Source organism: Podarcis raffonei, chromosome 3, assembly GCF_027172205.1.
Source record: "Podarcis raffonei isolate rPodRaf1 chromosome 3, rPodRaf1.pri, whole genome shotgun sequence".
Taxonomy (NCBI): domain Eukaryota; kingdom Metazoa; phylum Chordata; class Lepidosauria; order Squamata; family Lacertidae; genus Podarcis; species Podarcis raffonei.
Genome location: NC_070604.1, coordinates 36534330 through 36547787, shown reverse-complemented (window position 1 = coordinate 36547787; position 13458 = coordinate 36534330). Strand labels below are relative to the sequence as shown.

General features: G+C 43.7%; 1 protein-coding gene across 1 annotated transcript; it reads left to right on the top strand.

Annotated features, from left to right (window-relative positions):
* Window positions 1–1965: 1965 nt before the first annotated feature.
* Window positions 1966–12925, top strand: LGSN (lengsin, lens protein with glutamine synthetase domain). The gene is made up of 4 exons (XM_053384008.1): window positions 1966–1992; window positions 4974–5919; window positions 7855–8021; window positions 10659–12925. The coding sequence occupies exons 1-4, from the start codon at window positions 1966–1968 to the stop codon at window positions 11856–11858; spliced, it is 2340 nt and encodes a 779-aa protein (XP_053239983.1). The 3' UTR covers window positions 11859–12925.
* Window positions 12926–13458: the final 533 nt, after the last annotated feature.

Genomic DNA, 13458 nt, shown 5'->3' with positions numbered 1-13458 from the left:
CAATGTTCTTTCGTTTGACAAACAAACCCAATGTTCATCCTAGCTCCATCCCTAAAACACTCTAGAGAAGTAATCTCTCTCTCCTCCTCTCCCTCCCCCACTCCCCCTCATCTTTTTAAATGCATTCTGAAGTGATGCACAATAATTTAAGAAGCTGTAGATTGTAATACAAGAAAGCTGCATTGCCCATAAGTTCTAATGAATTCACCAGCTCATTGAAACAAATGTGTTTAAGCCTGCCTCTGCATGGGACTGTGGCTAGGAATATGAATTTACACTTTTGCAAGCAGCCTGCATATGGACATGAAGGATCTAAACACTGGATTGCATGATTTCCAGATCCTTGCTTGCAGTGCTGTCAAAGTTGGCAGCACCAACGATTCCTTTGGCTCTGAGTCCCTTTGAACTGATCCATCCATGGGGCCTGCACTCACTGTCTGAACTCCTAATTGGGAGGAATGGATGGCAGAAACTGAAAAATAAAATAAAATCCTGTTTCTTGGTATTGGGATAGGTTGCAACATATTAAATATATCTGATTCCAACCAATGGAATCTCACACTATCTGCATACATATTTTTATCTACCCTTTCCCAAGACTATAAGGGTTAATTCACATATCCGGGCTAGCTTGAATATGTAGACGTTGAAAAGTGTGTCGTTATGAGTGTTATTAGGTGATGTAAAATATTGTTCAGCATCTGATCAGATGTAGCAGTTGATATTGCAGCCCTGAACAAATGGGTTCTGGAATAACTTCTAATTTTAATAATTGGAAATTAGCTACCAGATTTTGAGCATTTTCTAGAAAGGCCTGTTGTGTTCCTGCAGGAGAATGAGGTGGTTGAATCAAGGGTGCTGAGAGACTCACAATTCCCCTCCCAATGCTACAATTTCTACAGTCGTCCATCTTCATGGGGAAATCTGGGAATTTTAGGTCTGTGGGAGGTCTTCTACCAACTCTCAATATTCTTAACAAACTACAGCTCCCAGAATTCTTTGGGGCAAGCCACGAGTGCTTAAAGTGTCACTGTAGTGCTTTAAATACACGGTGCGAATGTGGCCTATGGATCATTAATTTCAGGGGGAATATTCTGAGTGTGACTTAACTGGATATAACCCCAAATGTTTAGATGGTTGTGCTCTCATGCCTTATCCAACCCACACTCTAAAATTTTATATGTTAACACAACGTGGATAATACTATCTGGGCAGACTGGCTTTCCCGCTTGCAACTGCAATGACTGTGGAGCAAACAGAAACCAGTGTTAGCCCCCAAAGGGTTGTGCTAGGCTTTTTCAGCTTTGTCTCTTGTCCTGCTGAGTCAGTTTAACGAAACATGCAGAACCCAAATGCCCATTTAGCAACATGCTTTCTATCCCTTCCCATCCTGACCTACAACAATGCAGGCAAAGGCATGTACAATACGAATTTGTTCATTCAGCAAGATTCTGAACCCTTTTCACAAAGAGCCGAGAGAAACAATGGCCACCAACATCTAGCAAGGGACACACAAGGCTGATTCTATTTGGTGCTGCACCCTTTCTTGCTGTGTTGGGTTCAACAGCACTTTGCTGTTGGAATGGCCCTAAGAATTGCATCAATAGGTTGGGTTTCAGAATAGCAACAAAATAATTACATCATACAAAACAAAACAAAAAGCTTGTGGAAAAAATACTTGAACAAAACTGTTTTATGCTTTCTTTGTCTTGTGTTTCCTGGCAGCTGGTTGGCTACAAACATACATTTTCTCTCTAAACTATTCCAGCAAAGCACCCTCCTGGTTGCAACCCTTTCTATGGCTTCTTTCCCCCAGTTGATCATTGGCCCAGCAGAGAGGAGCTTCTGGAAACTCTGTGCTAGCTCATGTTTGTTGCAGATAGGTCCATTGTAGACACCTCCATAAATACTGGGTGCATTTCCTTAGCCATATTGAATGAGAGCTGGAACCAAAATGTGCAGGAGATGGACAAAGAAGATGCCAATGGCCAGGTAAAACATGTGTGTTGTGAATGATGTAAACAAAACATGCTAGGTGCATGCTTCGCTTATGAATGGTGGTGAGGAAAAAGAATCTCCATTGCATTGTTTGGTGAAAAATAGTGCATTGGAAATATTGGGATGTAACCTATTGGGATGGAAATATTGGGATGCAAGCAAGCAAGCAAACAAACAAACAAACAGAAGACTGATTTCAAGAAATTAGACTGAGCATGCAGTGTTAGGTATGAACTCAATCAGTCCCAAACACCATCGCTTTATGTCTTGGATCTGGAACTGCTAGACAGGCAAAGTTTGGGGTGTTTGATGCACTGTGTGCTTAGCAAGCAGCAGCATTTTCCCTTTGAAGTTAGATGTTGAGCTAAAAGCCTCCAAAGTCAGCTAGTTGTCTGTGCTAAGCTGAAAGGTTAACTATTTGTGTGCAGTACACATGTCAGGAAGGGAATTCAATTAAATCAACGCTGTCTGTGCTTCAGTGGACAAATCTAAGGCATAAGCCATCAGCATGGCTGTTTTAAGCATATCCTGCGCCATGGTGCAAAGCTCCGTCCGGTGCCCCCCCATTTCCCAGAGTTCTTTAGGGAGGACAGCGCTGCTGGTGGGGCTGGAGGAGGCAGGCAGCGGCTGGAGGGCAGCTCTTCCGGTGGGGAAGAGGCAGAGGCTGGACACGGCGCCTCCCAGCTAAGCTGGTCGCTTTGTGCCGCTGTGGCCACAGCAGACGGAGGCTCTGGATGCGGCGCTGCTTCGGCGCGGCGTGGCAGAGGTGGGCAAGGGTGGCGAGCTGGTGCTGGGAGGTGCTGCGTCCAGCCTCCGCCTCTTCCCGGGCGCCCTCCAGAACTTGGCGCCCCGGCGCCCCGTGCCACTAGCCTCTATGGGTAAGACGCTCCTGGCCATCAACTTCTAATGATCTGAGTGTGAGAGAGATGAAGCAGCTGCTAAACTCTTCTACGGGGCCTTAAAATGCTGGATTGTACCCCCAACTTGTGCTGTATTAGAAAAAAAAATTCAGCAACAATTAAGACTGCCATCCACACAGACAATTTGTGTGGATCTGTCGTGGAATTCTATTCAATATTGAGCCAGAGCAGAACTCCAATGTATAGCTAGCAGAGGAAAAACTTAAACACGTTGCAGGATCCCCCCAAAATAGACCAGAGGCAATTGTATTTCATCCAGCAGAGCTTTACTGCTACTGAAGGCAAATGAGCATAATAGTCACAAATCCAATACATTCAGGATTTCCACTGCCCATAAGAAATCCAGTTGCAGCAGACTTAACTTAAACGTGCAATAACTTAACCCACACTTTTGTGTATTGCATACAAAAAGTCAAAATGCTAAAACTGAAACTTGGTTTAAAAAAAAGAAAATATGGGGTGTCTTAGAGTTCTAAGGGAAGATGGGGTACATGGGCCACAGCTTAGCCACCCCAGTCTTCCACCACAGAACTTTGGCACCACAATCTGCTGCCCTGTGGAGCAGCTTAGCATCAGATCATTCTAAACTCTCTGAAACACGCACACCCCTCTCAAACCATACATTGTTAATGCCCAGTATTCCCATCTCTTAAATCCTTTGCTTTCTAGTGTTTTTAGAGAAGGTAAAACTATCTTTCTTGTAATTCTTCTCTCTCTCTCTTGCTTTCTTTTCCTGAAGATCTCACTGGGGAGAGATGAAATATTGATGAATGTTTTCCATTTATACTTTGTATAATTTAGTTTTTTCTTCATGCTCAGCTATGGGAACTCTGCTTCCTTTCTGATAGGAAGAACTTAATTGAGACTTTGGGATGGAGTGAACAATTAGCTGTTTGGTATACAGAATGCAGGATTACTTAAAGACTCAAGAAGACAATGTTTTTAAGAAAATACCTTTTGGACAAGCAAACTTTCCTAGCAGACCTCCTTTATCAAGAAATGATTGGAGACTTAATTATAATAAGAGGAAGCCTTCTACCAGCTTTGGCTGTGCCCTTATCTGGACAGGGATAGCCTAACTACGGTTGTTGTTGCTCTGGTAACCTCTAGGTTAGATTACTCCAATGCATCATATGTAGGGCTGCCTCTGAAGACGGTTTGGAAACTTCAGCTGGTACAGAATTCAGCAGCCAGGTTGGCTTACTGGGACAAGACAGTTTGAGCAAATTGCACCGATCCTGGCCTGCCAATTAGTTTCTGGGCCCAATTCAAAGTGCTGGTTTTGACCTATAAAGCCTTAAATGGCTCAGGACCACAATACCTCAAGGACCGCCTCTCTCCATATGAACCTACCCGGACCCTGAGATTGTCCTCTGAGACCCTTCTATGTGTGCCTCCTCCATGAGAGGTCTGGAGGGTGGCAATAGGAGAACGGGTGCTTTCTGCAGTGGCTCCCTCTTTGTGGAATGCTCTCCCCAGGGAGGTTTGGCTGGCGCCTTCATGATACATCTTTAGATGCCAGGCGAAAATGTTCCTTTTTAAGCAGGCCTTTGGTTGATTGACATCCAATGTCCTTTTATATGTGCTGTGGAATGGGGATTATTGGTTTGTTTCCGTTCTTATTTTTGTTATGTATTTTGTGGTTTTTTAATATTGTAATTTTATGTTGTGAACTGCCCTGAGATCTGTGGGTATACAGCAGTATACAAATAGTAGTAATAATAACAATAACAATAATAATTAAGGCAGATCCCTGGGTGTCCTGCTTTCTTGTCTGACTGGTGCTAGATTGCCCATAATCTGTCAGATTAAGGATACAAAAACAAGATGAGATATCTACATATTGGATTCTATTAAACATTTAACAGAAGAGCGAGCTTTGATTAGGTTGTGGTCTAAATCCCCTTGCAGTGTGGATGTGACAATGTGCATTGGGCCTGGGTTTATGGAATGAATAAATTCCGTAAGTATGTCAAATGTATAAAGTGTGAATTAAAGAGGGCTGCATATTTCATTCGATCAGAGCATATTGTTTATATTTGCTGATGATTGCAGAGCACTGCCGGAAATGAAACTGAGGAAGTTGATGGCAACTGCATGTGTGGATTGAGAAGAAAAAGAGGAGTCAAAGTCACTGGGGAGCAGAACCTTACAGCAGGATGTGAAACTGTGGACACTTCTCACCCTGGAAACACTTCTGATTCGCTCTCTCATCAAAGAAAGCTTGCTCACCTCAAGCCATGTACAGATGAACTTCTTCAGAAACCACCAGGCTTCCCAGCAATGCAGGAAGCAGATGAGAGCCCTCCCAAATATTGTCATACAACAGAAGACCCACAGCAGGGCAGAGAGGAACCTCACAAAAGCAGCCCAGAAGCTCATGGGGCAATAGAAAATTTCAGCAATGAAGACCATGCACTGAAAACAGATTTAGATGGCAAAGAAGAGAAAGTTGTGTGTCTAAATACAGTGAAAATCAGGGAGAATGCAAAAACACCAGGAAATGATAAAGAGAAACCTGACACAGCAGAGAAGGAGTGGAAGTTCCACATGACTGAGAAAAAGGACATGGACCATCATCCAGCAACCCAGGAAAAAGATGAAAGCAAAGTCTCTTTAGCTTTGGGCTCTGGAATTTCCAAAGAAACTTTGCAAGAGTTGAAAAACCTGTTGAGAGAAAGCCCGGTGCTGAGTACCAGGGTTAGGAACAGTGGCAAACCCAGAAGTCCCTCTTCCCATACACTTCCTCTGAAGTCTAGTGATAATCAAAGGAGCTACATGGAAATGTTTCACCCTCATTTAAGAGGAGGTGATCAGAAAGTCCTCTCTGGGCGCAAGCCAGGAGCAGGGCTAGCAGGGAAGCCACCCCTGCTGCACAGCTCTGCTGGGTTGGATAAGCAGCCATCCGAAAGCGAAGATATGGATCATTCTCCTGGGAGGCAACAGACACATTCCCCCAATGTAGGCAGTGCTTCAGAAGCTAAATTTGAGCCCACATCTGGTAAGGAAATTAAGACTTTGCCTGCAGCACACCATATAGGGATGGGAGTCTTCCCAGTTAAACAGAAGTGTTGCCTTGTCTTGTTTTTATTGATAACACAGACTTGTGTGGTTTATGGTATACAAGGACATTGTGCATCAAAAAGGTGTGTGCGTGTGTGTATAAATGCCACAAGTGGGAGGGTCAGAGGAGCCCATTCAAACTCAGTAATTAGGGCTCGGCAGGGGAGAAGAAGGTGGGTGCCTGTGTTGTGTCATTATCAGTGCCTCCTCCCCGATGATTTTTGCCAAAAGATAAATGCTTGCTTCCACTCCACCCCCCACCTCAGCAAAAAAATGTCATTTTTGGTAGCTCCAATAAGGAGAGCAGCCAGAAGTATCATGAAAGCATGAACTCTGAGGGGGGAAAGCTGCTCTTGAAAAACACGGACACCATGGAGATATCCCCTACTCCAGGCATAGGCAAACTCGGCCCTCCAGATGTTTTTGGCCTACAACTCCCATGATCCCCAGCTAGCAGGACCAGTGGTCAGGGATGATGGGAATCCTTTGATTACTAGTCCAAAACATCTGGAGGGCCGAGTTTGCCTATGCCTGCTCTGCTCTAATGGGAGGGGGCACAGGAAGGCTCCAACCCAGATTGTCCCCAGTGAGCTTCATGGCTGAGTGAGAAATTGAACCCAAGCCTCTCAGGTCCTGGCCCAGCTCTCTAACCACTATACCACACTGGAATGAGCAGAACTTTCCTGAGCAGAACTTTTTAAAGCTAATTTTAATGAAATGCATGTAGAAGTTTTCCCTGAACAGGCTCCTTCAGATTCACCCAATCCATTGCTTTCTGCCTTGGGTGTTCCATGCAGAAAGTGAGGCTATAAACTGTAATAATAAATACATCATTTAATAGAGAACCAGGGCTGTGCCAAGCTCTTCGCCTGCACGTCACCTGGCTAACATTATTGAAACTTAATAAAGGCCCATGAAATTCCTAAAGAAATATTGCCTGAGCAGGAACCCTGCAAATTCACTTTGGATTGCATGTGGATTAGGCAAAATTTGGAGACAGTTTTAATTGGCTCCAAAGTAGCACGTATCAATCATGCGGAACTAATCTGAATAAATGAGTCCAACAAATGATTGAATCTGTGGCCACCCGGAATCCAGAAAGCTAGATTTTTGCATCTTATCCAAACTATATCATAATTAGACCCCTTCAGACAACTGGTTGCATTTGCTTCCGACAGTTTAGTGACTACAACTGTTAATAATGAGTGAAAAACCAGCTGTCTGAGAGCAGCAGAGGCCTGTTTGAAATCTGTGGGGCTCTGGCGGGGGGTGCATTCAGCTAGATTTTTCTCAGGGTAGCCCCATTAAAATGAATGAACGTGACTAAGCTAGGTCCATTAATTTCAATAGGCTTACTCTGAGTAAACTTCAGTTGATTACCACCTAAAATGTTTCACCATTTATACATTGCATATACACAGACGTTATCTAGGTGTATTGCTAAGTTATTATTTGCAAAGTGTATCTTGTTGAGCCTTAAGACATGCTGCACCAGAGGCTTTTCTGCTTCACACCATTAGAATCAAGATGCTTACGTGTACAGTCGTACCTCTGGTTATGAACGCTTCTGGTTACGAACGCTTCAGGTTACAAGCTCCGCTAACCCGGAGGTAGCTGCTCCTGGATGCAAACGGAAATCGCTCGCTGGAGGCGCACGCGCAGCGGGAGACCCTATTAGCGAAAGCACGCCTCAGGATAAGAACAGTTTCAGCTTAAGAACGGACCTCTGAAACGAATTAAGTTCATAACCAGAGGTACCACTGTACTGATCTTTGCGTGGGATCGCGCGCTGCATTGAAAAGATATACCAGCATGGACATGTTGATGGCAAATATTTAAATTTTGACCTGATCAAGTGTATTTTCATTTTTAGAACACAGCAGAGATCCCAGTGTAAAGAGCATTCCCCTTCACTTGGTCTCTGAGATTGAGCGCATTAAAGAACAGATGTCCAGAGACAATATACGTTTTGTCAGGTTTGAAGCAGCCGACCTTCATGGCGTGTCAAGATCAAAGAGCATCCCGTCTCGTTTTTTCCGGGTACGTTTATCCATCCCCTGTAGCAAGTCTTCTTCTGTGTTCCCAGGCCATGAAGAGACAACTTGCTATACCACAGACCTTTGCCATGTACAATACAATTCCAGTTTACACAACATATATTTCCTCCTTTGTTCATTGGTACCCCATAAGGCTTATTTCATCTCCTCCCTGCTGCCCCCCTGCCAAAACGGTCATTCCTCAGCCCTGAAGAAATGCAAATCTAATTAAGAGAACTTGTCAGTGTTGATTCTTTACACACCCAAGACTCGCCTTCCCCCAGATTTATCTTTCTTTTTCTAAACATTTGCAACATGCACAACGATCCTGTTTTATTTGACATCGGCAAATTGCAGGAGGAGGCCAAGAGCAAATTACAAAAGGCACTGAAGTGATAGCATGGGAATCATTCTAGTTTGGAAGTATTCCCTTTTCAGTGATTAAATCAGATAAGAAAATACCGTTGTATGCATGACGGCTTAATAATAATATTGGTGATGCTGGTGTTCCAATAAATATGAGTCATATTATGAAGCATTTGGTAGCAGCTGTATAGAAAGTAGTGACCTCTAAGGGCCTTTTGGTGTATTGTTTATGTGATACTCAGCATGGATGGTTTATATGCTGCATTTTAGCTATAACCGTGTCATGAATATTTCAGGTTCTATTGAGTGAAAACATATACTGGCATTCCTGGAAATCTAGTAAAACCTTGCTTTCATTCTAAACTTCTTTGAAGGCCCAAAGGCAATTTTCTCTTAATTTTGTCCTTAGATCTTGCTGTAGTTTTGAAGCTATGGGCTCAGATCCAATTTTCTTTCACTGATGCCATTTAGGCATTAGCAGAAATGAACTCTCTTCCAGGGAATTTAATGCTCTTGAAAGGCGATGGGGTAATGGGACCGTCTTTTCACCCATCACTCAATTCAAAGTGCAGGGAGCCAGGCTCACCCTTTTCAAATTAACCTGAACTTGTCTGACATATCCCCAGCCCAAACTCAAATTAAAGCTGAAGTGAAAGTGTAAATCATCTGGTGTTCTTCAAAATAAAATAAAAAATAAGTTGGAATTTAAGATGAGCACAGGTGTGCAGGATTAGGTCTAACCACATGTACAATATTACAGGTTACTGACATAGGATGCTGTTGGATTCTTGGAAGGAGCTTTTGATCCAGTGTATGCCTCTGCTAATAGAGAGGGGAGGCAGTTATTAGGAATTCTATTCCCCCTTTGCAGAACCAAAGGACCAGTTGATTTCCTGCCTCCCATCCAGGTGGTTCTGTTTCTACCTGCACATTTCTAGCCTTGATTGTTGGACTGCTGCACGTCTTCTTATCTTTCTGCCTTCATTTATTGCCACATTGGCAAGTTGTTTGATAGGTTTGGAGTGATTTTTGAACATGTTTCAGTTCCCCCCTTTTTCAGGTTATGGCCTCTTTCATTCCCCTCAAGTGTTGGGGGACCTCCCAGAACAGGGTGGAATGTGGGGTGGGGGCCTGTAAAGGGAATAACAAATAAGACAAATCACCTCCCCTCTTCTCCCATTTGTGAAGGTATCTGCAGGATCATGAGCCCTTCCCTGAAACCAAGGACACCAGTTGGATTCCACCTATTGTAGGGTCGGCCAATGTCACCTGTTAACAAATTTGTTGGATTATTTTGTTCCAATTACCTAGTACTAAACCCTTTGGGTATGCAGGGCAAACTAGTGTTAAGGGAGTGAACCTTGGAGCAGATGTTTTCTGTTGCAATCACACACATACACGCTTGTATGTAAGGAAACTAACCTTGTAGATACGGAAAATAGATACTTGGATAGAAAAGTTCCCAGTTCTAGTCTAGCTAACTAGTCTATAGTAGAACAAGGAAGCCATGAGGTCCAAGAGGGAAGTGTGAGAAGTAGGAGGAAGTTGTAAACAGGGTGCAACCTGAGACGCAGCTGGTTGCTAACCTTTCACAGAGGAAGTTCACTGAAGAGTTAGTGAACTACACCACAATCCAGAGAACCACACAACCAAAATGCTCACTGGGCCTTTTTATTTCCCAACCCTATTGGCAACCTCCAATGTGCTCTGTGTGTGCCTGTTCAAAGAAAAGATGCTAGAGGTCCCACTGGACACTTAGAAATCTTTGGATATATCTCTTGTGAGATACAGTGCATAACTCCCTTATGGAACAAGTTGCTGACACCCCTGCTTTGGAAGTGTGGCCCCTTACATATCACCAAGAAAGAGGAAGTCCATCATCAGAATTAAAAGGGCAAAAGAAGATGCATATTAGCATAAAATTTGCATGTGTTAATTTATATGTATAGATTCAAATTTAGAAATATACTATAGCTGAACTAGAAATAATCTCAGTTTAATGGAAAAGATTCTGTGTCTGCTCAGTCTGCTGTCCTGGTGCTTTTAATTGTTGATGGGCTGCTTCAGGGCTCCTGCTCTCCCTTCTTAGGGTTCTGTATCTTTGAAATGGTCTTGCACCAGACAGCCCTTCAGACTATCCTCTGTAAAATCAGACACACAGCTACCCTTGCGCAGAATTTGAACTCATACAGGCATAGTATTTCTCACTGTTGTAATCATAATTGTACCTTATGATTGCAGTGTTAAATCCTAACAGTTTCTTCCCTCTGTTTAGACCAAAGCAATCCATGGTGTTGCCATGCCCAGAGGTTACCTTGAACTGACTCTGAATCCCAAGGATAATGAAATAAACCATATAAGCGCCAGCAATTTCAACTGCGACATAATCCTGAGTCCTGAATTATCAACGTTTCGGGTTTTGCCATGGACTGAAGACACTGCTAGAGTGATCTGCGATTCCTTCGCTGTAACTGGCAACCCTTTGTTGACTTCCCCCAGGCACATAGCCAAACAACAGCTGGGGCAACTCCAAGACCATGGCTTTGCCCTGCGTTCTGCCTTCACATACGAGTTCTGCATTTATGGCATTGCCGAAATCATCAATTCAAAGACGATCACTTTCCCCGCTACAACCATGCTCAATAACCAAGACCAGTGTTTCATTCAGGAACTCATTGATGGGATGTATCACGCCGGGGCGAACATTGAGAGTTTCTCGTCTTCCACAGGACCTGGCCAAATGGAGATCTCTTTTCAGCCAGAATTTGGCCTCAGTGCAGCCGACAGTGCCTTCACCTTCCGCACCGGCATTAAAGAAGTGGCCAAAAAGTACAATTACATTGCCAGCTTTTTCACCGAGAATGGATTTTGCAACTCAGGCATCCTCTCCCATAGCCTTTGGGATATCACTGGGGAGAATAATTTGTTTTCTTCTGGTTCCGGAGCCCCCGAGTTCACCGACATAGGGAAGAACTGGCTTGCTGGGTTATTGGTGCATTCTGCAGCTCTGAGCTGCTTGATGGCTCCAACCATCGGCTGCCGTAAACGCTACAATGTGTACCGCAAGGATTCCAAGGAGATGGTGTCTGTGAAGTGGGCATGGAATGATAACAGCTGTGCATTTAACGTCAAAAGTCACGGCGAGAAGGGAACTCGGATTGAAAGCAGGCTAGGTTCAGCAATGGCAAACCCTTACTTGGTTCTGTCTGCTACTATCGCTGCTGGTCTGGATGGCATAAGGAGAGGACTCAGTTTCCAGGAGGCATCAGAGGAGATCCAGAGCACTGCTCAGTTCAAAGTTGCAACAATCCCACTGAAATTAGAAGATGCTCTCATTGCACTTCAGGAAGATGAGTGCATCCGGGAAGCCCTAGGTAACACCTTTGTCCGGTATTTCGTCGCTATGAAACAGTATGAGATGGAAAATGAAGAGATGGACGTGGAAAGGAATAAATTTTTAGAATATTTTATCTAGCACAAGTGCATGACATTTTGAGAGCCACTGTAGTGTTATGGCTAAGAGCCTGAGCTATGGATCAAGAAGTTTCCCGTTTGAATCCCATCTCTGCCATGAACTCACGGGGCAGTCTTAAGCAAACTGCTCTCTCTCAGCCTCAGTCCTCTCATCTGCAGCATGGGAAATAATAAAATTGACCTACCTTACAGAGTTGTTGTAAGGATCACACCCAGATAATGCGAATGCATTACTCTGAACACTTGTCAAATGCTATACAGAGTATTAGAATTGTTTATTGGTAGAAAGATTGGTTTCCATAGCTTTGTAGTAAATAAAGATGCTCTTGAATAAGGCTTTTTCAGTTTCAAAAGCTGGCATATAGAGCACCCTGATTCCTTTGCCCCAGAGTTCTCTATATGTTTGGCATACTGAAAAAAACAAAGCTGGCTAGTGAAATCCTGTGCTGCATTGTACACACTTATTTCCTGGATTGTTTCCTTCAGTACCAGTTTTGCAGTAAAGCGCTGAACTGAAGTTGTGAAAAGCTCCAGCATGAAGATCAGTCACCAATAAAAAAGGTTGTAAATAATTCCAATGCTGTTTTCTTCAGCTTTGTATACAGCAACTGGGAACCATTCACATATAAGATAAAGTCTATCCAAGTGTAGCTCTGTTCATCAGGGAGTGGTTTTATTTTAAGTTAAGTTCTAAAAGTTTTATACTTCTTAGAAGAATAATTGCTGAACTATGGCTTGGATCCTGAGTTCCATTTGGCAAACAGAAGGACTCATTCTAGACACATGGTGATGCAATCCAGTGAAGGATGTCACTGGTGGATGTGAGTCTTGCCACCCCCACCCTAGAGTTGAAAGGTACCCTAACCATCCAAAGTAGATTTTGGGGGTGAGCTTCACTGGGAAGGGGGAAACTGAAAAAAGCTGTATCCTTTTTCTACCAGTGGGGTATGAATGAACCTTTGCTCACAGAATGCTCCCGCATGTAGGGATTCAGAGAATTCTACTGGAAACACAATTGGAAATGGAAATTGCCATAATTTGCATGCTCATCCAAGGTCAGGAACAGAAATTGTGCAATTATCTATGCAGTTTTCACAGAGATAGATAGATAGATTAGATAGATAGATGATAGATGATAGATAGATAGAGATAGATGATAGATAGATAGATGATAGATAGATGATAGACAGACAGACAGATAGATAGATGATAGATAGATAGATAGAGATAGATAAAGGTAAAGGGACCCCTGACCGTTAGGTCCAGTCATGGCTGACTCTGGGGTTGTGGCGCTCATCTCGCTTTACTGGCCATGGGAGCTGGCGTTTGTCGGCAGACAGCTTCTGGGTCATGTGTCCAGCATGACAAAGCTGCTTCTGGCGGGCCAGAGCAGCGCACAGAAACACCGTTTACCTTCCCACTGGAGAGGTACCTATTTATCTATTTGCACTTGACGTGCTTTCGAACTGCTAGGTTGGCAGGAGCAGGGACTGAGCAACGGCAGCTCACCCTGTCGCGGTGATTTAAACCACCGACCTTCTGATCAGCAAGCCCTAGGCTCTGTGGTTTAGACCACAGCACCACCTGTGTCCCCTAGATAG

Excerpts from the sequence above, each read along its gene's own strand:
- LGSN (XM_053384008.1), top strand. The coding sequence starts at position 1,966 with ATGGACAAAGAAGATGCCAATGGCCAG. Across the intron at positions 1,993-4,973 it reads AAGAAGATGCCAATGGCCAG|AGCACTGCCGGAAATGAAAC; the intron begins GTAAAACATGTG and ends TGATGATTGCAG. Across the intron at positions 5,920-7,854 it reads TAAATTTGAGCCCACATCTG|AACACAGCAGAGATCCCAGT; the intron begins GTAAGGAAATTA and ends TTTCATTTTTAG.